Genomic DNA, 23200 nt, shown 5'->3' with positions numbered 1-23200 from the left:
GCATAGTAGATATAGTGCTGGTGACATGGCTCTCGCTGACTCTGCACATACAAGGTTCAAACCCAACGTCATGTCAGCTGATGTCCGGGACGCCGACAAGCTAAAGCGTGCATATAATCATTCTGATGAACAGGTATACTCGAGTAGTGGTTTCTACGTCAAACGCACCAACTTTGTGCTCTGCGTTTCTCATCCCTCTTTTTTGTGAAGGAGATCATTGATATCTTAAATATCCTGAAGAAAGACTTCGAAGTCACTGAAACCGCCCTCAAGGTGGGTCTTTCCCGCCATTCTTCTTCTCCCTTTTTTGATTCTTTCATCGCCATTTTGATTGACAGGAGAGCCAAGTCGGGCGCGCAGTTGGGAGGCTTCAAACGCATGCTGCGAAGCGTGTCGTAGATCTGGCGTTAGAAATTGTGGCGAAGTGGGAGTTGGCTTTGGAGAAGGCAAAGGGGTCTACGAGAATCCCTCATAGGAGACCTTTGAATCAGGTTGGAAAGGCACCAGGTAGTGGTCTCTGTTTACTCGTTCGGTAAAGCACAACGCATATATTACAGGTGCGGCTGGGACGCCATCGACTTCTACTGCAGCCAAAATCAAATTACCTACCGCAAAGGGCCACAGCAACACAGGCATCTCTATCAACGTTAGGAAAGAAACGCCATTTCATCTCTCTACCGCAGCTCTAATCGACGAGGAACACACTTGCTATAGGCAATCTTTGGACGAGTTTGCATCCAGAGATGATATCCAAGAGGCCAAGGACGATGAATTTTATGACAAAATGGTGGTAAACAGCCAAAGAGTAAGAGGTTGGCTCCAAGGACGATATTCTCGTGTTCCAGGTTCTCAGATCGATACAGCAAGTTCCCTTCCGTCGTGAATGCTCATCTCTAATCCAGAAACAGATTTTAAGTTACCTTTCCCCGCCCATGGATTGGAGGGTCACTTTGTCTGGAGGCGAAATTCTTGCCGCCTTAAGAATGGTAACTCATGCTGATCATGGAGAAGGGATTGACAGATCCCTCGTGTTGTATCCAGGTGCGTTGCAAATGTTGTGCTCCCATTGAGGCCAACATCATCTACAGCTCATCCAATTTCTTCGCGGACCCTGTTTGTAAGTCGGCAGGACGCAGAAGCTGAAGGTACGTTACAGCGCCCTGTCTCCCCATCTGCTATAGCAACTTTCAACCTTTACAAAAGTTCCATCCTGGCTTTCGGATCTTCACCAAAAAATCTGGATACAGAAGAGCGGAGAACAGATTATACGCACTGTCAAAATTGAGTACGCTGACTACAAACGACTAGATGAACGTTTAGCCGAGGTCCGTCCAGGCAGCCCGGGGGCAATACGAGACATTAAACTTGACTTTCTGTGGTCCTTACCCTCGACCATCTCTGGCCCTCTTGACGACAAGGAAGCTATTGACGGTGATCATTTTGATGATGATGTTCACTCGTTCTTCCCCATTACACTCCAATATTTGGACCTCTTCAGGCTGGGACTTCGGCGGATGTCACTGCGAATGCCAGCCCCGCTTCTCATTCGGCGCGAGTATCACGCCCTCTCTAAACTATTAAGTAAACTGCCAAAGGATAGTGCTGGCTCTGTTATGATTAGCGGACAACCTGGTGCCGGTGCGACCCTGTTTTTCCTTTAGTTCTCGATCTCATCTCGGCATAGGTACCTTTACCTCAAAGTCCTTGAATCTATGATTGCGTGCACTCCATTTTTATGGAGGGCACCGTGTATTTGGTTGACGGATCCATCAAAATAGTAAACTCTTGGCTGGGTGGACCCATTGTCGCCTATTGCGATGCTGATGGCCTTTCAAGTAAACCATCTCAGTTTTTGATGGAAAATTACACCATCCAGATTATAGCTGTTTGCCCACTCAATGGTATGTCTGAAAACTGGACAGAGACAATGCCTGGCTCGTCGCATGTCATGAAGCTTGTAACGAAACTGTGGTCACCTCGGGAGCTTTTCACTGTTGCGTATGTGATCGCTTTACGAAGCTGATAAATGCACTGATGTTCCTTTCCAGAATGTTTTTCAATCCTAGGGACATCCCCTGGTCTTGCCTACATGATGTACTGACTTACTGTGGCCCAAACCTTCGTAGATGCCTCTCAGCCTCCCTTAGCCCCACTAGCATCATTCAGTTGAAGCGGAACCTTGAAAGAGAGATTCAAGACCTCTCCACGAAGAATAACTTGATGGATTTATTCTCTCAGACGCGTTTACAGAGATCACTCTCTCACTCCATATTTCAGCTGTCGCCAATGAACGATATGCGATTATTCGACGATGCTATTGTAACACCGGTTTCCCCTTGGGCTTTGGAGCTCATATCACATAGTTATGAAAGGAGTCAGGAAAACATCTCGCTTCAGTTCTACCACGCAATTGCCGACATACCTTCCGCGGGGACCCTCCGTATGATCTTCCAGCTGCGGGTGCTAGCATATTTTCGGGATCTTCGGGAACCAACCACCTTCAAAGTTCGGCGTCCGTCCGACTCTTTCACTGTGAATGGTGCTATCCTGCTCCTGTCAAGTCCGTCGGACTTCACTCATCGGGTCTTGAGCTTGACGATGCAGTCTGGTGCAAGAAGCAAAGACATCTAGTACCGAAGTCAACCTTTCCCTCTGTCGATTCTCTGTTGTTCCTTCCTAAAGACACTCTCATCGGTTTCCAAGCTACTGTTCGACCGGAGCATCCTATAGCTACTGCTGGATTAAGACGTATCTTATCATGGCTCAAGCATTGAACACCTCTCGATCAACTTCGCCCCTCGGTTTCGGGAAAGCACTGGTTTCTTTTATTTGTGGTGCCGGAACACATCGCTCCAAGCTTTACAGAACAACCTTTCATTGACGACAACGAAACACATCAATGGGCCAAAAAAATTGAACAGTATGTTCTAGGGATACCGGAAGACAGTCTATGGTCAAGGTCGATCGGCGAGTCATGAATTAGGACAATTCTGTTTGTGTGTTAGATGGTACAATGGGTGATCGCGTAATGCCGATGTTCCAGTATTTTACATAGAAAGCAACTGAGACGTCAGAATATGCTAAAGCCCTAGGTTCTCTGGTTTAATTGTAAGATGCATGTCCGAATTCCAAGCGAAGTATCTACAAGCAACAGATAATCTAATATCATTTACAGTACTTCAAGCTAGAGATTGGCAAGAGACGCCTAATCTTGAATGGACCTTCAGGTTTGTTCTCGACTACCACTATCAACCAAGGCCATAACGAAAACATGTGGTGAACAATCGATAATATATGGGCCTCTCCCTGTTAGAGTATGTGGTCACTTCCTTGACTTTTACAATTGCACAAAGGCTGGCAAGAAGCAGCAAGCGAAGTATCTACAAAGCAACGAGTTATAACAAATAATCTACGAATAGTATCAATTACAGTACTTCAAGCTTCAAGATTTTAAGCCTCAAGATGGGTATCCTAACACAACAATCCAGACGGGCCCTCACAAATCATCCACATCCTCACCCATCATCTTCGCAAGCGCATCATTCCCCTCCTCAACAGGCGCCTCATACACCGCAAACGCCGCCTTCTTGCCCGCATCCTGCGCCACGTCCTGCACCTTCCTCTTCCCAACAGCAGCACTCCTCGACGACCACCCCTCACCACGCTCAGCAAACACCTCCGGGCTGCGGTCCAGAAGGATATCGAGATCCTCATCGCTCAAGACCCCCCTCTTCCCTTCTTTGGTATTGGGCACCACTTCGATTTTCTCTCCCTCGAGCTTGAGCAGGGACGCAGCCATCTCCGCAATCGTCTCGCGTTTCGTGCTGGCTGCTGCCGCTGGCATCTTGAATTTGCCTGGTAAGGATGTCTTGTAATTAGTCACTTACGAGGATAATAAGATAAAACCTTACCCTTAGCAATGACGAGTGCCTCCAACTTCCTCTTCTCCGTGGCGCGTTGCATGATCTTCGTCTCGATCGTATGCGCGCTCACCAGCCGAAAGATGAGCACAGGCTTCGTCTGTCCAATCCTATGCGCCCTATCTTGCGCCTGTGCGTCCATCTGTGGGTTCTGTAGTAGACCCAGTTCAGTGTTCATGCACACACTTCTCCCCAATCAAGGAAATACATACCCAATCCTGGTCATAAAAAATAACCGTATCAGCCGCAACCAAGTTAATACCCAGTCCACCCGCCCGCGTGCTTAGGAGGAAGAGGGACGGAGCGTCGGGGTCGTCTCCGCCATTTTGGAACCTGTTCATCGCCTCGCGACGTTCCATTGGTTTAGAGGACCCATCGATGCGGCAGATGTTCCAGCCCATGTAATCAGTGGCCCAGTCCTATGTATGTCCACTGATGAGATGATGAAGGAAGAATGTAGAAAGGAAGGAATGAACTGACCTCAATGATGTTCAACATCGTCGTGAACTGGCTGAACAGCAACACTTTATGTTTCCGCCTGAACAGTTCCCTAAGGAGTCGGTCCAACACCATCATCTTCCCACTTGCGTTGACCAACTCTTCACCAAGTATAGGCATCATCGTATCCGGATCGACAGGCCAGTCGAACAGGAATGGGTGGGAACACACTTTCCGCAGCTGCATCACTGCGTTTTGAAGTTTCATGTTGTTCACCTTCAGGACTGATGACGGTGATAAATATTGACTCGCAGCGAGTAGTAGTAAAAAGACAAACCTCTAGCACGCTGCTGATGCTCCCTCCCTATCCTCGCTTCCTCCGCCTCTTCTTCCTCCTTGCTGACTTTCTGCTTAACGCCCCACTGGTCTATCTCGCCTTTCTCGAGCATATCAAAGTATTCGTCGTCATCGCCATCAATGTCGTAGGTCTTCTTACCCGTCTTCCGCCTCTTCATCGTCCGATTCTCTGCTTGAGTATCGTCTTCCCCTTCCTCTTCTTCAACCTCAACAGAATCTTCCTCTTTAGAAACCTCCACGCCCCCCGTCCCGCCGTGGATCAACCACCTCCTCAGTCCACCACTAAGTACCCGATCGTACGCCTCACGCTGACGCATACTCAGCGGCGCGTACAGGACGTACTCCTTCTTGGGTGGAAGGTTCGTTTCCACGTCCACTTTTAATCGGCGGAGTAGGAATGGTTTCAAGATGGCATGGAGAGAAGAAATGATCTGCGAGGATTGATTTGTGGGTAGCGCGGATTGTAACTCGGGGAGGTTGAACCTACGAACACGCAAAAGGGTTATTAATAGGGAGAACGAGCTGAAACCATGACGAGGACAACAAACCATTCTTGGAAAGAATCAATGTCATCAAAAATATCAGGAAGAATAAAGTTTAGCAACGACCACAGTTCCGCTAGGTTGTTCTATGGCCTTTTTATCAGCACCCTGAAACCCCAAAACGGAGTACAGCCACCAACTCACATGTAACGGCGTCCCCGTCAAAATCATCCTCCCAGCGCTCTTATACTGCTTAATCTCCTTCATAAGCTTGCAATTTAGGTTCTTCAATCTATGGCCCTCATCCACGACGATGTAGCCCCAATTATAGTGCACGAGGTGTTTCCGGTCTTTGATGATTATTTCGTACGTTGTCAATACGATAGGGAAGGAGGCAAAGGGGTCCTCGACGTCTTGGTCCTTTGTTCTGGATTGGGAATCGACTTCCTCCTCTTCTTCTGCTTCTTCTTCATCGGAATCTTCTACGACGATGACAGATTTCCTAGGTCGACCACGCCGTCTAGGTGGAGCCGAGGTCGACGGCATGGGTTCACTACGACGCCTCTTCGCAACAGATTTTGATTTGCCTTTGGCTGGAGCCTTACCCCGACTTGTCTTCTTCGGTTGTGGTGGCTTGGAACCAGGAAGGGCCATGACCGTCTTTCTGAGCTCGGCGCGTTCAGCTGGTGTGCCGTGATACATGCATACGGGTATCTAAGGGAGCAAGGGAATCAGGAGATGGTGTGAAAAGGAGTGGAGAAGGTAGTCACGTCGGGAGCAAATTTTGCGTATTCGTCAACCCAGTTGTGGAGGACACTAAGTGGGCAGACGACGAGGAATGGCTTGGAATTGTGGTGCTCTCGAAGGTATGCACTAAATGCGATCGTTTGGAGGGTCTTCCCAAGACCCATCTCGTCCGCTGAAAACTTTTTTTGAGGAACGCACAGTCAGAGGGAAGAAAGGTGGACGGACCCAAGATACCAGAGATTCCATTTTGGTCGAGAGAGACCATCCACTGCAGTCCTTCGAGTTGGTAAGACTTCAGCTTCGCGCCAGTGATTAAGGATGGTTGTGAGAACACAGCCGGCTCGTCATCTTCGTGTCCTTCTACATCCACAGGAATAGCTTCTCCGTCAAGACCCTTTTTCTTCTTCCCATTACCCCTCCCACTAGCAGCGCCACGACCTCGTTTCTGACCGGTTTTCTGACGTTGAGCTTGGTGCGCAGCCAGTTGGCGTGCTTTGTCCTCGTCCATGCGTTCCTTAAGGATGCTTGAATACACGGCAGACTTGTTAAGAACGAACTGGAGCCTAGCTAGGCGCCGTTGTGATTCCTGGTCAAAGTTAGAAAGCTAAACCACATAAAACGCGTCTGGTATACGCGTACCGTGTCTTCCACCTCAGGCTCTACATCAACGGAAGCACTAGCCTCTGGTACGTCAAAATCCGTATCCTGCGACGCGTCATGTAAGCCCAGGAGGGATTTTTAATGAAAAAAAAGCTGACCGCAACATCGCTGCTGGCGCAGCTAAATTCCGATAACGCATTTGGTGGAGGCGACGATGCAGCTGTGCTGGTTGCGGCGCCTGGAGAAGACATGGTGGGCTCAAAGTCGAAAGGAGCGGGAGAGGATGACGCAGGTGAGATTGAGGTCATTTTATTAGAGGAGTCCAGCCACGATCATGGCCAATCTCTCGTTGTTTTTTTTTCAAACTCAGCGGGTCAGCCTATCCACGTTTTCACCTGCCCTAAGTACGCACGTGACTTATCCGTGATCTGATGCACTTGCAGCGCAGCGGCAAGCCTCAACGCGTTTTGAAGGACTCCTCCCGGAAGGACATCCACTCCCTACACTGCTAAATCGGAGGTGCCACCACTCTACGGCCGCCATTGGTCCGAGGCCCCCGGTTCCCCGCCGCTGCGCCGTCTAGGACTGCCTCGATTTCCAAACTTTATGACGCCGGCCTCGCCAATGCTATACCTCGGGCACCACGCGCCCGATCTGGGTGTAAATTCTACCTCGTTTTCCACAGCATAAACAATCGCATTCCTTCGTATACATATACACTTACACAGGAAACCGCATCATACCTGGGGTCAACTTGATCATGAGAGGGGCTCTTTTCAGGACGGACGCCGCAGGATTTGTGACGCATCCACCTAGTAAATTGCATAGAGTGTGGTATTTCCGTTTGTAGCCACTCACCTTTTTTAGATGGAACTAGTAGCGCCAGAGCGTTTTGAAATCTTGACCATTGAGACCTCCTGTCCACTCTCGAGGAGTGGACATGCTAGTATCAGGAAGAACATGAACCACGGATATTTCTCGCCGGGCGGAAGATGCATAGGGGTGCGTAGTATCACAAATGAGAAGCCATGTTCTTGTTTTATCTATAAGGTCTACCATCAATCTCTGACAACTGTTGATTAGTGACAAAAGTAAAGAATGGTTTATTGCATGACGGAGGCGATACGTTTCTATTCACGTCGTCCCCATAAAAGTCGCAAGACCTATCTGCCAATCATTAACTAATCTCCTTCATCAGTGACAAGTCTGCATGCAGATTTGATGTCATCTCCATCAGATACTTATCAGAGATCGTATGCGAGTTTGACTAGGAGCGATGAATCGTTGAAAGCTGACTGAGCAAAATTAAACGCTGTCATAGTCGGGCGACTTCAAAGCTTCACGCGCACGGCTTTCGACTCGCAGCTGATACAAAATTAGCGCTGAAGCAACAACATGAGGCTGTACGTACTTTTTACTACGATCAGCTTCGCGGACGTTACAGCCTTTGCCTCCGTGTCTGTTTCTGATCGTTTCCACGCACTGCATCCGGTCGTCAGGAGACCTGGCTAAATCACATATAAACCCGCCCACCCAAGGTTCTTCCCTTCAGTTTCTCATTAGGCTGGCCTGTTTGAACCTCCCCTAACACATTCACCTCACGACTTTTTTTGTTCACGACTACCTTTCACGACCTCTTCAACAAACCCACTCAACGCTGCTCACCACACCGCTTGCTCTCACCCATCCAGACTTCTTTTGAACTTGATTCACGTTCCAAACCTACCTTTACCAACAACCCCCCATCTTCTTCTACATCAACAATCATGTTCTACCCAAGCTCCGCAGGCAGCGTTATCCTCCCCGGTGGCTCATCTTACGGGTCCTCATACGGAGGGTCCGCCTATGGCGGCGGTTATCATCATGCCCCAAGACCCTACCATGCACCACCCATGTCGGCCATGATGCCCCAACAGCACTATTACCCACCACCGATGCCAATGCACGCGTACCCACAGACAGCCAGCCCGATCGTGTACCAGGCCCCGGCCTACGGGTACCAGCAGCCGTACTACGGCGGTGCCCCAACAGTCATCCTCTCCTCGCCACGGAGGCGGCATCACAGGAGATCGTCAAGCCATCATCACAGCCGCGGTTTCTTGAGCTACCTATAGGCTCGACAAAACATGCACTTGCCATATGTATCATGCTTCACTTTATCGGACAGGAGTAGGAGGTTCAGTTCTATTTCGCATTGGTTTTTTTCAAGATCGTATTCGTGACGAAGAAGCAAGGAAACAAAGCGAATTTTCATTGAGAGCCCGTAGTGGGGAGGGAAGGAGGGAAGAAGTGCAAATTACTGGATCTTGTATGTTTATTATGGATCTTATCGTGTACTAGTATGAATTGAAGGGTGCGGGTGGGTTGTCGGACGACCACCTTCTATTTCCAATGACTTGGACCGATTTTGAGAGCACCTTGACTTGTTGAGGCAGGCGGCACTTGTAGGCGCCTGTTGTTGGAAGTATGCCGGTTTACTTCCCAGGTGAACATCATTTCTACAGCTTGTCACAGAATGAAAGGACACCAGTAATGGGTTATTGACAGGTGCCTGTCAGCGGGATGGTCATGAGGTCTCATTTCTGAGCGTTCAAAGCGAGCCAAGAGCTTGGGGGCAAGTCGTGTACTCGTTCCCGTGAAAAGATGTTAATGCCAATACAGATGGCGGCACCGAGACCGAGACCGGTGTTGGTTAACCTTTGCATCTTTTCAGTGCTCACATCTAGATCTTGTATGACGCAGGAGGTCATGGGTTCAGAAGAGATGTATTGGGTCGAAACTGGGGTGGCCAAACCTATCCGTGGGTATGAACGCAACTCTCCGAAGCTGAAAACCACTAGTGACGATCGAAGTAACACGACGAGGATACCCCGATAACACGAGTTTGGTAAGATTCCCCAAACGAACAAGGGGTTTGAGTGGAGGCGGAGGTGGAGTCTGGACATTGAGGAGTACACGCTATGCTTGTGATATAGTTGGCTTTCACATTACAGGAAATTCGGTAACATGCAGCGGCTGGCAGGAATTCATATCACTCAATCATTCGAATCGATAAGTTGGTTCCACGGGTAGACAGTGGAGGGGAGTTAAGGCGGGTCAAGGCCTAATTTGTCCGAAATCCGTGAGGTACGACCAGACGCGTCAAACCTTACAGCAACAGGATGCATTGGAGGGCGAGGAACGGCAGGGAATTCGGATCCAAAAGACAGGATATGTGTTTCCTCATCGACAACAGGCAAGCTTGCATACGGATATGAAAGGTGTGCCAGACTCGTTAATTTCGGGATGGGCATGACAAGGCTGTCAGAGCGCCTGGCTGCTGTAGAGCGTCGCTGTCAAGATAATGCGCGAATAAAAGCTGGCAAATACGGGTCACCAGATCCGTTCTGTAAAACTGACATGCGCAAATTTGACTAGTGCTCATGAGTGAGGTGATTGACTGGGTAAAGTCTAGCCGTAGAAACATCCGCATGAAGAAAGGTGAGACTAGTAAAATGGTCGAGCGTAGACAGAGAGTCCAAGTTGCATTGCCTCTCTCCAAAGAGATTCCGTTCCAGGTGATAAAAACGCCCGACACAGTGATGGCAATAGAATACTGTCAATGACGTCATAGTATCCCAGTTCTGCGCAGGGATGGAGATCCATAGTACATACTACCCAGGAAAGGACGCTGCAAAGTTTTCGATATGTTGCCGGCAAGTTGGCCGTTGCAGGCACATAGTGATCAAGAGACGGCAGAAATACGGACCATCGCATCGGGAATCCGAAACTGCTTTCAGTACACTGACAAAAGTTTGAACTCGTTGGACAGAAAAAGGAAGGAAGACCGTCGTGGCAGAGGGACGTCATTCATAAAGGGCATTCGGGGATACAAGGAAAGTTGATTGATTTCCTCGGCGTCGAGGAAAATTCAGTGTGCTCAGGCGAATTGCACGCTCTGATATGAAAACCTGCCAGTGAATATCAGGTGTAAGTATCATGTCTCGATCTGCAGGAAGGTGTAAAATGGCTCATGCCGAGATAGTCTATGCCGTTGCGTAGCTAAAATTGCAACCTTTCTGAGACGAAGTAAAGCCGTCCAGGGACAATTGCAGGTCATGCATCATATCTCAAATCTGCAAAAAAGACGTGAAATGCTCCATGCCATCACGCAGCTGAGGTTGCAACCTGTCTTCGCCGGACGATATCAACAAGAAACTCCAACACAGGCTTGGACCATTGTCCATTGGGTGGCTTGCATAATGTCGCGATCTACAGAAAAAAAATGTGATGGTCCGTTCCGTTAGCAACTAAAGAGCAAAATTTCGAGTGGTTTACCTTCAACTGGCATCGAGAACTTGCTCGAATGAGCTATTGAACACGAAAAACTGAAGGCGAACGTCATGCATCATGCCCGCAACCTACAAAGAGGAAGAACGTAAGATTGTCCGTTTCCGTTATACAGCTTAATTTACGACTCACAGTTCGTCAATGGTGTTCGTCAACAACCTTTCTTGCTTCAACGTTTCTTTTGAATGCGAACCTCCGAAAGCGTCTTGGGCTAGCCTCAACGCACCTGCCCGAAACAGAACGACCGAAATGCATGAAAATATTACATCGCGATTTGCTAACAAGGCGTTGGGTTCGGGTCTAGTTTTAGGTCGGCGCACGTCGACATCGGCTGTCACGCATCATGTGTCAAACTGCAGAGAGAATGTGAGATGGTCCGTTCCGTTATACAGCTAAAAGTTACACTTACCCATAATCGACATCAATGGCTCGATTCGCTCAAACAGTTCGTTGCACACGATATTCCGGAACTATCTTGGGCGCGTGGACATGGGGCGTCATACGGTAACCTGCAAATGATCTGTTCCTCCCTCGGACGAAGGTACAGGCCGCCTCCAAACGGTGTTGAAAGCTCCACTCATTCAACGACCTGTTGAGCACGACATTTCGAAACCATCTAGGGTCGGTAAACATCGGGGGTCATACATCATGCCATAACCTACAGAAAGGATAATGAAACGGTCCGTGCTGATAATGCAGCTAAAGTTGGATTAAACTATCCAGAAACCCCCCTTTCCGCGTGAAACCCTAAGGTTTCTATCCAACCACTTCAGAAACCTGGGAACCACAAGCAAATCACTGATTGCCGATGGTCAAAATATTTGAGGTCCGATCGGTTCCGACATCCCTTTGGGAGTGTACAGTGCAACTCATTGATCCCATCCACTGCCCTTGACTATGGCAAAAACCCTCGCAATAATTGTCTCATCAAGTGGCTAGATCCCTCCCGAATGGTCCAAGGTTTGCATGTGACTCTTTTCCATATATCTCCTCTATTGAGTTGGAAGACCATGACGCGTCGCTTGAACTCGATTATGTCATACCTGAAATTTAAAGTCCGATTTTTCCATCATCTCCGACGTAGGGTTTCTATAAATACTTCTTTCAGTTAGTAATGGGGGGGTTCTACCTGACCATGAGAAATCCTAGGGTTTCTGCCGGAAAGGGGGTTTCTGAGTAGATTGATCCGCTAAAGTTACCTACCTTCGATCGATCGACAGAGTGCCCCAACGATTTGTTCACCACGAAACCGTCCCGGGAAATTGCCTGCAGAGACGATGTAAGTATAATGGTCTATTCCATTGTGCAGCTAAACTTTCAGCTTGCCTTCCAGCACATCAACATCTACGTCTCAGACGATTGTCCATCGAGTTGCCATCGAGCGTCATGGCGCAAAGAGAAGATTTGGGTTGTATGCAGCTAAAGTTATAGCTCACCTTTGGTCGATATTAACATTTTTGAAACGCCTTAGGCCAGGTCCTGGCTAGTGAGCGGTAGAGCATCGAGCAGCTTTCCGGATGTGGCGTCAATTGACTGCTTGCGGCGGATAAATCTATCCAGAAACCCTCCTTTCCACGTGAAACCCTGTGGTTTCTGAATTGGTTGGGCAGAAACCTGGGGTGTTGTCAATAGCCCACAATCAAGATATTTGATGTCCGACGCGCGGCTCACTCACTGCCGAAACGGGAGTGAATTTGTATGTAGCAGCACATCACCCGACTGGTGCTCAAGCTGAGAGCGTGTATTATTTGCCTATGATAATTATAATTACAGGTATGTGCTGTACTCTGAAATGCCAAGAGCGAGGGACTAGTGGGCAGGCTGGCCGCTGAGCGTGTGTGGCCTTCCTGGCAACATACCCGCATTTCGTCTCCTCCACATAGGGCGGCTGTCACCCTATGTGGTCTTAATTGGAATGCACTGACTACACAGGCAAGAGGCACGGCCTTCTGTGTTCAGGCTGCACCATGACTCTGATGTGCATGGCAAGCATCAACTGATGGCCTGCGTCCTCTACGAGGCCACACGAGGCCGTCAGTGGAGAGGACCCCAGCGGTGGGTATTATAATTGAGGTTACATGGTCATTGCGTACACAACGGAAGGATGGACTTGAAGCGTTGAGGGGTGATACCAGGCTCCTAAAAGCAGCCACTCGTATCGCTCGATGAGCCTCTACATACTATTAGCGGTATGACAAATCCTATGATGTGATCATTGATGGGACTGAACAAATAAACAAAACTAAGGACTCGAGCTCGCGATAGAGCGGCTGCCGGGAAAGTCAGTCGGGAAACTCCGAGACCATTGATTAACCCTAACATTGGGTCCCAACCCCAAGGCCTTTCTGGGCTTGCGTGACAATGGTCCGGTTTGGACTTGGGGCTCCAACCCAACATTGACAAATACTACGTCTGGCATTAGAGGAGAGGCTACGGAACACGTAGGACGAAAACACGTAGGACAAGTGCAGAACTGTGCCGCAGTAGGATACAATAATATGCTTGTCATGCCCAGTCTCCAACGTGGACATTTTACCGATGTCGTGTCAGTTCAAAACTATATAAGTACAACCTTCCATCCTTGCTTCCATCATTACAAAAAGATAGTATCTAACTACCCAATGTCGAAACTACAATACCTCAACGAAGTGAAATCTATCTTGAATGCCTTTGAGGATTCAGACATCACTAGTCACTGCCCACCAATTTCTTCACGTACTTCTTTCGTCAAACATTTTTGCAGACCATCCCGTCACGCTGTCCATTATCGAGGACCTCGACACTATTCTCGACACCGATGCGGTTCCGGATAGGGGATTTTTTCCAAAACAGTGTTGGTGACAGAAATGTGACGCACCTTCCCATGGTGCTGACTTGGGACCCAACGTTAGGGTTAATCAATGATCTCCGAGTTCCCCGACTGACTTTCCCGGCAGCCGCTCTCTCGCGAGTTTGAGTTCTTAGGTTTGTTTATTTGGTCTTTCCCATCAGATTATATAACGATCACAAATATAGTTCTCCTCCTGAGTACGAAAACCTTGCGAGACGAGCGGCTGCTTTTAGGAGCCTGGGGTGATACGAGGCAATGTTGTTACTGTTGTGCAGACGGCAGGTGCTCGGCAAGTACTCAAACAATCTCCGACGTAGGTTTCTAAAAACATAGCCAAACAACATTTGACAGAGGATGGAGGGGGGGTTTCAAACCGACGACGAGAGACCCCTGGGTTTCTGGCGGAAAGGGGGTTTCTGATTAGATTTATCCCATTTTGAAATGGAAAAGACACAAAGAAAGATTACAAAAAAAAGTAAGTAGGACGAAGCAGATGTTCTCGAAGTTGGTGAGAGTCTTATCAATAAAGAAGCAGAAATCTGCGTGGCTGCGAGAGCTGCGGTGTCGAGAAGGGAAAAGAATGGAGGAGTCGACGGGGATAATGGGCAGAGAGGAAGGAAAACCACGCTTGACTCGTCATTTATATCATGTTGGTCACCGTCATCTCGAACGACTACCTCGACAAAATATTGGACTGCGACACTCTCCTCAGACTCACCTTTTGCTATCATTCACCAATGAACATCGGCCATTTTCCGGATGTCTGTGATTGACCACCAAAATGCCGCATGTACGCCGAGGGAACAGCGCTCAACCTTCAACGCTTGTTGACTCCTTCCCCGATCACCATGCCAAAGGATAATTCACAGAGTTCCAAACTGTCCAAGTCCTCCAGTAGGTTCAACATCCTTGGACGGCCGTTATCCGAAGCACGAGACTCACTCAATCAACATCGTCGCCCCCGTTGGGCTCTTCAACAGTGGATTCTGCTTTGGGTGAGCATGCTATCATCTAACTGTTCGTACTTCTTTCTAAACTCAATGTAGAATCATCTATTGTTACCACTCCAAGTGGTAGGCGTCGTATTATCACCTCGCAGATGGCGTACTCACCACAATCCTAGGTCATCCATTAGCGCCGTTACCTGAGACGCAAACGCCAGCTATTTTTTCAGTACTACAAGGTCATTTATTGTCTGAGTTATCTCGATTTTCAGGCTGATTGGCATCTCCAGCCCAGCAAACCACGCTCACAACCGCATCTCTCAATCAATCTCATGGTGAGAAGGCAGTCACATATTATATCGATTGGGTATTTACATTCCGTAACCTTCCTTAAGGACTGGCCAGTAACCCCCCAGAGAATCGTCAGACAGCGCCGAAGCTTGGGTCAAGTACAAAAGATATCCTAAAGTTGACAGGAAGGTCCATCCTGACACTCGCAAAGAGGCCGCCAGACATCGCAGACCCAAACCCAGTCAAAACAGCTCTTGGATTTGTGAAGCTGATCATCGAGGTCCAACAGGTTCGGCGTCGTTCTTCACACTGCTAATCCCCTGACTATCGTCCCAGGCTGTGGCAGACAATATGGATGCCGTCAAACGAAGGCTAAATTCGACGCGAGCTCAGCTGGAGACGGTGGAGAAGGAATTGGATGGTTGGACACCGAAGACTGCTCAAGAAAGCCAATTTACAGACTTGTTCATAAAGTAAAGTTTGTTGTTTTCCTATTGATGTTGGGTTGACAACCATATGATAATTTAGTGCCCTTAAAGAAGAATTGGATAAATTGATCCAGTTGAGCGAAGAGTGGCTCGTCAGGAAGGTCGCGGACCATGAGGAAGAGAAAGGGCGTATCACGGAAATTTTCGAGCGCATTAATGAGTCTAGAGTCCAGTTCGAGGTGTGTGCCGCCTCTTCCTTTTCGCATCCCTCGTCTCAAATTTCGCGTCTATGTACTCCAATAGCTGGCGATCAATATCAGAGTCTTTAAGAGTGTGTATGACATGGAGAAAGCGTTCAGAGTTCGCATATCGCTTTTTTCAGGCATCTCATGGCTCACGGATCTGACAGAAATTCTTGTTGAATGGTCTCAAACCTTCGAGCATTGCCGACCACAAATACCATTTAGAGGGTGAAGAAGAGCAGCGCGTGCGGCGTGAGGTATGCACGCCAGGAACCCGCGTCCGTATACTCAACGATATCATTACTTGGGCTAAGAATACCTCACCAGGAAGCCCAAATGTCTACTGGCTCTCTGGTCAGGCTGGATCAGGAAAGAGTACGATCGCCTATAGTATTGCTCGCCGTTTCGAGTTCGCTGGCGATCCCAACGACACGATTATCTTGGGAGGAAACTTCTTCTGCTCGCGGCAGTTCAAGGAGACTCGGCTCTCTAAATGTATCATTCGTACAGTCGTGCATCACCTCGCGCTCAAATGCAGGGCATTCGCCGATCAACTCAATGATGCGAACTTTGAAATCGTTAATCAGAACGTCCGTTTCCAGCTTGAGGACCTGCTCATTGCACCCTGGCAGGCGTCGAAACCTAATTGGTGCCCAGATCCACTGAACCCACCCCCACATTACCTTATTGTCATTGATGCCCTGGACGAGATTGACGGGACAGGTGGTTCCGAGTTTTTACGGGTTCTTATTGAGGTTATTGACAAAAACGAAAACCGCTTACAAGGACTCAAGTTTTTTGTCACGAGTCGGCCAGACCCCAACCTTGTCGGGCTTGTGGATTCTCTGAAGTCCAAGCAACGTTACCGCCTTGAGCAGGCGCCCCCGGAGGAAGTGCAGGACGATATCAGGACATACCTGACGGTTGAACTCCCGCATTTCGCAGGGTGCGAAGAGTTTGAAAATCTTGTAGCGCTGACAGCCGGATTATTCATATATGCTGCCACCATTGTAAAGTACCTAACAAGACGTGGGCACTCAGAGCAGAAGAGCTTCTTGGCAAAGCTCCTAGCTTCTTCCAACTCATCTAAACTGCAATCGTTGTCAACTGCCAGTGGGCCTTTCACATTGCTCAATACGCTGTATTCTCAAATCCTTGACAAAGCTTTTCACGACTTCAGCCCACAAGAGGATGGTTGGGAAGTCCGGCGCATCATCCTACACACATTCCTGTGTACCGCTGAGCGGACATCAACCTCTGTTGTTGCCAACCTTCTCTTCACTTCGGACTACACCGATGTCGCGGAAAAGCTCCTCTCAGATCTTCATGCCGTGCTCTACTGCGGCGAACATGGTCAAGTCCTGACTTACCACAAATCCTTTTCGGACTTCATACTCGATCAGGGTCGCTCAGATAACTTTGGGTGCAATCAAGCGATGCACCATCGGGTTCTCGCCGATGCCTGCTTCAGGTGCATGAAGGACGGATTGCGCTTCAACATAGCAAATATCCCTTCATCATTTGTACTTGATATAGACAACTCCATACTTGCGGACGCCGTCAAAGAAAACATCGCTCCTGTCTTGAGCTATTCCTCCCGGAACTGGAGTTACCACCTCTCTGCTGCTGCATCGATCATCCCGGATGGTCTGCATGACAGCATATCGGAATTCCTGCAACTTCGTGCTCTATTCTGGATCGAGGCCATGAACCTCCTAGGTTTGCGCGGCGTCTGCGGGTCGATGCTTCGAACAGTGCATGACTGGGTTGTAAGTTCCAAAGTGAGTTTTTTGTTGTTTGAATATCCAGTGGCTTACTTACTGTGTCACTTAGGGCAGCTTGTCAGTAGCAGAAGAGCTAACTGAAGCCGGATCTTTTGCATTATATTTTAGTGCGAGCAGCGCATCGTCGTCAACCCCGCATCTCTACATCTCTGCACTGGCAACTTGGCCACGGAACTTGGAACCTTGTCGACGTTGGAAGTCCCACTTTCCAAGAATTCCGGGTTTCATTAACGCGTCGTTGGGCGGCACACTATTAATGACTTTAAACGTGCATAGTTCAGTGACGGCAGTTGCAGTTTCGCCGAGTGGAAAACAGATCGTCTCTGGCTTGGAGGACAAATCAGTGCGGGTCTGGGATGCGTCAATGGGCGATGAGTTGAAGGTGTTGAAGGGCCATACAGATTTGGTTAGATCGATCGCATTTTCGCCAGATGGCAAACAGATTGTCTCTGGCTCAAACGATGAATCAGTGCGGGTCTGGGATGCGTCAACGGGTGACAAGTTGAAGGTGTTGAAGGGCCATACAGATTCGGTCATATCAGTCGCATTTTCGCCAGATGGCAAACAGATTGTCTCTGGCTCGAATGACAGATCAGTGCGGGTCTGGGGTGCGTCGACAGGCGACGAGTTGAAGGTGTTGGAGGGCCATACAAATTTGGTCAGATCGGTCGCATTTTCACCAGATAGCAAACAGATTGTCTCTGGCTCTTACGATGAATCAGTGCGGGTCTGGGATGCATCAACAGGTGACAAGTTGAAGGTATTGAAGGGCCATACAGTTGGTGAGGTCAGTTGCAGTTTCGCCAGATGGCAAACAGATTGTCTCTGGCTTGGAGGACAAATCAGTGCGGGTCTGGGATGCGTCAATGGGCGATGAGTTGAAGGTGTTGAAGGGCCATACAGATTTGGTTACATCAGTCGCATTTTCGCCAGATGGCAAACAGATTGTCTCTGGCTCGGACGACAAATCAGTGCGGGTCTGGGATGCATCGAGGGCGACAAGTTGAAGGTGTTGAAGGGCCATACACATATGGTCAGATCAGTCGCATTTTCGCCAGATGGCAAACAGATTGTCTCTGGCTCGGATGACAAATCAGTGTGGGTCTGGGATGCATCAACTGGCGACAAGTTGAAGGTGTTGAAGGGCCATACACATTTGGTCAGATCGGTCGCATTTTCGCCAGATGGCAAAAAGATTGTCTCTGGCTCGGATGACAAATCAGTGTGGGTCTGGGATGCATCAACTGGCGACAAGTTGAAGGTGTTGAAGGGCCATACACATCTGGTCAAATCGGTCGCATTTTCGCCAGATGGCAAAAAGATTGTCTCTGGCTCGGATGACAAATCAGTGTGGGTCTGGGATGCATCAACTGGCGACAAGTTGAAGGTGTTGAAGGGCCATACACATCTGGTCAAATCGGTCGCATTTTCACCAGATGGCATACAGATTGTCTCTGGCTCTTACAACAAATCAGTGTGGGTCTGGGATGCGTCAACAGGTGATGAGTTGAAGGTGTTGAAGGGCCATACAGATTGGATCACATCAGTCGCATTTTCGCCAGATGGCAATCAGATTGTCTCTGGCTCGAACGACAATTCTGTACGGGTCTGGGATTTTGGATCTCTTTACATCCACGAGACGATATCCGATTCCAATCACCATGAAAATCATACTGGGTGGCTTCTCTCCCCTGATGGCCAACACCGTCTCATGTTTGTGTCCCCCGAGTTCAGTAAGTTTGGGAATTGGAAGTTACGGCGCGCATAACGGCGATCGTTTACGGCGGGAGTTTCCGTAACAAACGTGACCTGCCACACCATGCGTTGAAACCCCTGTATAGTGCACGCTGCATCCGCATCACATACCGCCAATGCTACCCGCCGCCAACGCCCTCGACAAGCTCAAGGAGCACCCAGTACTTCGACACCTCAGCCTAGATGGCGTTGTGACATTCACACGCCTTGCGAGCCACCTCAAACGCGATATCCTCCAACCACAACCAATCCCACAGAGTAATCCATCAATTCCGCCCGCCGTCCTGCCCCTGCCTATTATGAATTTTCTTGGAGCTTCTCTGGGAATGTCCACCGATGACATTGATGATTGTTGGGATATTTTGCAAGATTATGTGTGGGAGATACCTGTAGTGCCGCTTTCATCAACGGACTTTCATTTGTTCAAACAATTTGGATGGCCATGTGGATTGAGTTGAGTAGATACTCATTTGTAAATGGACTCAGTTTTCTTATCTAGTACGTTGTAGCCGCAATATCCATATACCCGCCCGACGACTGTTGTATGAATATAAATTGTCCAAACAATCAACCGCTTAAGAAGGAGTATCACAAAAAGGCCGTCGTGTACACGATAGACTCAGGGGTTCAGCCTGCGTGGAATACATCACTCTACTGTCCAAGTAAGTCATCACCCCTGCATGATCAAGCGTCGTTCTGAATGGTATAATACTATAGAATGTCATACAAGTTATCACAACAACTACAGCGTTAGCAAAGGGCTGCGAACGTACTACCCTGGACTTCCTAAATTGATACAAGTTGGAGAACACCAATTTGTGGAGACTCGGGTGGCCAATCATTGGCGCGCGTTGATGCTCTATGGGTGGTAAGTTGGTATTCAGGCATGTTCATCAAGCAGCTTATAAAAATTGATGGATAAGGTTCTCGGCTTCGAACGCGAGCAGGCTATTCAAGTCGACAATGACAGATGGTGACTATTTCCAACCATACGAGTGGGGGCTTAGTGATACCCTCACTACGAACCATGTGTGGGATAGCTTCGTAATCCTGTCATTACCATCGAAAAGAAAAATTATAATTACATGTATCTAATACCATAAGAATACAAAGCTACTCTAATATAAAACAAATGATCCTACAAAACGGGGAGAGCGAGGGGAGCTAACAATACAAAGCTACTCTAATACAAAACGAATGATGCTACAAAATAGGGGAGCTACTTCAATGGAAGACCCTTTGCGAAACGCGACCAGTGTCCAACACTGGTGTGTCCGGCATCAAGAAAAGCCTTGCGTAATTTGGGCGGGGCATCCTTCCACCGTTTTACCTGGTCATGGTAGGTGCTTGATGTTGGAGGATTCTGTTCGAAAACCTTTAAGAAACGTTGTTGGTATGTACCCCCACCATCCTTGAGAAGTTCATGCATTTTTCGAAAGCCATGGACCATGTCGACGACGTACATGTTGGCCGGCCATTTGAGAGACGAGCCAGGGATTTGGGGTGGTGGCCCGGTGAGTGGCGAGAGCACACCAGAGACTGTGGCAAGCGTGTCTGGTGAAAGGGGGATAGAACTTGTAGGTGTAGGTGGTGTTGCTGGTGGCGTCGCTGACGCTGAGGAGAGCGCCGAAAATGGGAAGAAAGAAGCCGTAGAACAAGTAGATGTCGTAGTCATAGGAGGAGATTGTGGAGAACTAGGGATGGAGATAGGACTATGAATGGAAAGGCCTCCAGGCGCAGTGGGGATGACAAGAGGGGAAAGCTTGAGCCGCTTGGATGGCGGACGCTCAGTACCTGGCTCTTGTTTGATCTTACGAGCTGTACAGGTTGAAAAGAATTTATGAATAGAACCATGAAATGGTGCAACGAACAACGTACTGATATCTGAAATGATTTGCACTTCTCCCTCGGATTCCCCATCATCCAACTCCAAGGCCCGACCCTTTCCTTTACGCTTGGCTTTCATTGCAACACGGACATTCGAAATGTAGGAGCGAGACGAAGAGTCACCCTTTCGGGTAGCGAGGGCGAGCTTTGTGTCGAAGTCTTCACACTCAATACCAGTATGGCGAAGGAGAAGATAGCCATCGGTTTTGACTGCGTGCGCATACAATATCGGGCACTCGATCCACTCGAAAGTCAACGTGTCATAAAAATCAATGTCGCCTTCCCCAAGGCGTTCAAGAAGACCTGGTGAGTCGGCGAGTCTAAACTTCGGCCAGTCACGAATATCTGAGCTGGGGATGGGAATTGTCACCGGCTTCGTGCCAGCCTAATACGAGCATTAATAAATATGTAAAATGAGCTGATTATATGCGCACCTTTGACCACCAGACAACCCGGAACCGCTTGATCAGCTCCGAATCAACTTGGCCTTTGCGGATAGCTTGAGGGACCTTTGTACGGTCTTCATGACGGCGCATCCAATCATCACTCAGGTGCGAGGTGATGGTGGGATAGTTTGAGGCATTGACGCGGGTGACAGGAAGCCCTTGAACAAGGATGGAAGTCGAGGTTTCAGATGCAGGAGAAAGCACCTGAGAAGAAGCGGGAGGACTTAAGGCGGCAGATGTTGACGAAAGAAGGGAAAGTGACTCTGCCACTGCCCTGCGGTAATCCTCGTCCTCCAAGCGTTCGAGCTCTGCCTCACGTTCTGCTTCTTCCTGCTGTTTCCTTAAATTCAATTCCTCCTCTTGCTGCATAGGTGACACGGACACGGGTTTAGAGCGAAGCCAGGCAAGCTCCTCGGATGAGCGCTCTGGTTGGGTGGTGAGTCGGGGATCCAGTGGGAAATGGGAGGGCGCATTTCGGAGTGGTGTCGTCAAAGGGGGGGATGGAAGAGGGTTGCGTGAGGAAGATCCTTTGAAGGCGACGAGTTTGGACAACTGCGCTTGGGAGAGCGCGGCCTCATTGTGTCCCTTGATGGAACAACCTCCCAAGACAACGCAACAGAACTTGCATGCCTTGTTTGCACAGCTCCCGTGGGCATCCTTCTTGCAAGGTTCACGAGAACATGTCCGCTGTGCGCCGCTGTTGTTGGACTTGTGCATTGGTGGTTGAGGCGCTGGACTCCAGTTGGTGGGGGCGTCGCCTTGCGCAAAGCTGTGAAAATACTGGCATGGGCGTCGAAAACACTGTGTACCTGATGAGAACGCGGCTGATGGCTATGTATATGCGCGTACCTTGATGTAAAAGCACCCTATATTCTTCCCAGTCTTTGACGGCCCTTCAACAAGTATGTCCCTGTAGCAGGTCCCACACTTGTTCTTCCCGTTGACATCAGGATATCTCAGCATCGCGTATCTTGAGGACAAGGTATCGCACGTAGCGCGAGGAAATAGAAGAGTGAAGAGGAATAGTGAATTGACGCGTACTTTAATTATAGTAAGTACGCGTGATGACGGCGGAAACTGCCGCCGTAAATGATCGCCGTAATTACGGCGCCGGAATTTCCAATGCACGAATGCCCTCCCCGAGTTGCACCTTCCTGATGCTTCCAATATTCTTACTATCCCACGCTATTCTTGTTCCTCTGTTGACTTCGCACATTCAGCCCTTGGCCCTCAGTGGAAGCAGTGTTACCATCCGTAGCCTCCACTTCGTTTATTATCTCCTGTACACTCTTATCATTGCAGCAACAACTTGATTTATAGATTTGTCCCAACACTTCGTCCTTTATTTCTCTGCGCAAATCGGCCTTGTTGCAATGCAGTGTAAACCACCTTACCTGTGATTTGAATAAGTCTATGCCCATCGTTTTATCCTCGATAGAGGACTTCTGGTTCTGTTGCTGCACTGCAATGATTTTTCTCACCTCAGCCAGATTCCAGCATCAAGGAGACAATCTTTTAACGGTACTTATTACGCCCTCATCAGTACTAATTTCGAATGGAGCTCTGATTTCCTTAATGGCAAAGCGTAGGTAGGCCCGATGGCAATTACTCTAAAAGCCTTCGCCATGCCTACGATTGCGACGCTCTCGCAATCAACTCGCAATGGGAACCTAGCAAATGCTGAAGAAACTGTAAACTTTAAAATAAAAAAAAGGAATGC

General features: G+C 48.7%; 8 protein-coding genes across 8 annotated transcripts; 4 read left to right on the top strand and 4 right to left on the bottom strand.

Annotated features, from left to right (window-relative positions):
* Positions 1-70: 70 nt before the first annotated feature.
* Positions 71-2774, top strand: LACBIDRAFT_332315 (uncharacterized protein; the record flags this gene model as incomplete). The annotated part of the gene is made up of 11 exons (XM_001886844.1): positions 71-133; positions 241-273; positions 339-507; positions 558-805; positions 909-1041; positions 1089-1117; positions 1182-1638; positions 1779-1901; positions 1923-1998; positions 2127-2532; positions 2562-2774. 11 exons carry the CDS (start codon positions 71-73, stop codon positions 2772-2774), a joined length of 1950 nt encoding a protein of 649 aa, XP_001886879.1.
* A 546-nt stretch (positions 2775-3320) lies between these two features.
* Positions 3321-6852, bottom strand: CHR16203 (SNF2 family DNA-dependent ATPase; the record flags this gene model as incomplete). The annotated part of the gene is made up of 11 exons (XM_001886771.1): positions 3321-3855; positions 3912-4071; positions 4133-4339; positions 4401-4642; positions 4696-5198; positions 5264-5343; positions 5402-5911; positions 5968-6116; positions 6170-6530; positions 6584-6649; positions 6703-6852. The coding sequence occupies 11 exons, from the start codon at positions 6850-6852 to the stop codon at positions 3497-3499; spliced, it is 2787 nt and encodes a 928-aa protein (XP_001886806.1). The 3' UTR covers positions 3321-3496.
* A 1289-nt stretch (positions 6853-8141) lies between these two features.
* Positions 8142-8939, top strand: LACBIDRAFT_309438 (uncharacterized protein). Its single transcript, XM_001886843.1, has one exon. The coding sequence runs from the start codon at positions 8311-8313 to the stop codon at positions 8656-8658; it is 348 nt and encodes a 115-aa protein (XP_001886878.1). The 5' UTR covers positions 8142-8310; the 3' UTR covers positions 8659-8939.
* Positions 8940-9120: 181 nt separating this feature from the next.
* LACBIDRAFT_332313 (uncharacterized protein) lies at positions 9121-10300 on the bottom strand (the record flags this gene model as incomplete). The annotated part of the gene is made up of 5 exons (XM_001886770.1): positions 9121-9481; positions 9531-9559; positions 9697-9860; positions 9944-10139; positions 10199-10300. The coding sequence occupies 5 exons, from the start codon at positions 10298-10300 to the stop codon at positions 9121-9123; spliced, it is 852 nt and encodes a 283-aa protein (XP_001886805.1).
* A 1605-nt stretch (positions 10301-11905) lies between these two features.
* Positions 11906-13638, bottom strand: LACBIDRAFT_332312 (uncharacterized protein; the record flags this gene model as incomplete). The annotated part of the gene is made up of 8 exons (XM_001886769.1): positions 11906-11916; positions 12077-12139; positions 12327-12487; positions 12549-12625; positions 12733-12769; positions 12967-13046; positions 13188-13303; positions 13593-13638. The coding sequence occupies 8 exons, from the start codon at positions 13636-13638 to the stop codon at positions 11906-11908; spliced, it is 591 nt and encodes a 196-aa protein (XP_001886804.1).
* Positions 13639-15289: 1651 nt separating this feature from the next.
* LACBIDRAFT_295411 (uncharacterized protein) lies at positions 15290-19684 on the top strand (the record flags this gene model as incomplete). Its single annotated transcript, XM_001886842.1, has 8 exons — positions 15290-15411; positions 15467-15605; positions 15776-17377; positions 17442-17449; positions 17669-18179; positions 18211-18363; positions 18396-19125; positions 19234-19684. The coding sequence occupies 8 exons, from the start codon at positions 15290-15292 to the stop codon at positions 19407-19409; spliced, it is 3441 nt and encodes a 1146-aa protein (XP_001886877.1). The 3' UTR covers positions 19410-19684.
* LACBIDRAFT_309434 (uncharacterized protein) lies at positions 19264-20242 on the top strand (the record flags this gene model as incomplete). The annotated part of the gene is made up of 4 exons (XM_001886841.1): positions 19264-19600; positions 19657-19809; positions 19865-20015; positions 20071-20242. The coding sequence occupies 4 exons, from the start codon at positions 19264-19266 to the stop codon at positions 20240-20242; spliced, it is 813 nt and encodes a 270-aa protein (XP_001886876.1).
* On the bottom strand, positions 20206-22443 carry LACBIDRAFT_295410 (uncharacterized protein; the record flags this gene model as incomplete). Its single annotated transcript, XM_001886768.1, has 4 exons — positions 20206-20965; positions 21026-21419; positions 21469-22260; positions 22330-22443. 4 exons carry the CDS (start codon positions 22441-22443, stop codon positions 20367-20369), a joined length of 1899 nt encoding a protein of 632 aa, XP_001886803.1. The 3' UTR covers positions 20206-20366.
* Between the last annotated feature and the right edge of the window lie 757 nt (positions 22444-23200).

Source organism: Laccaria bicolor, genomic scaffold (assembly GCF_000143565.1).
Source record: "Laccaria bicolor S238N-H82 LACBIscaffold_40 genomic scaffold, whole genome shotgun sequence".
Taxonomy (NCBI): domain Eukaryota; kingdom Fungi; phylum Basidiomycota; class Agaricomycetes; order Agaricales; family Hydnangiaceae; genus Laccaria; species Laccaria bicolor.
The sequence above is the reverse complement of the archived record's forward strand: the minus strand, read 5'-3'. Positions and strand labels throughout refer to the sequence as shown.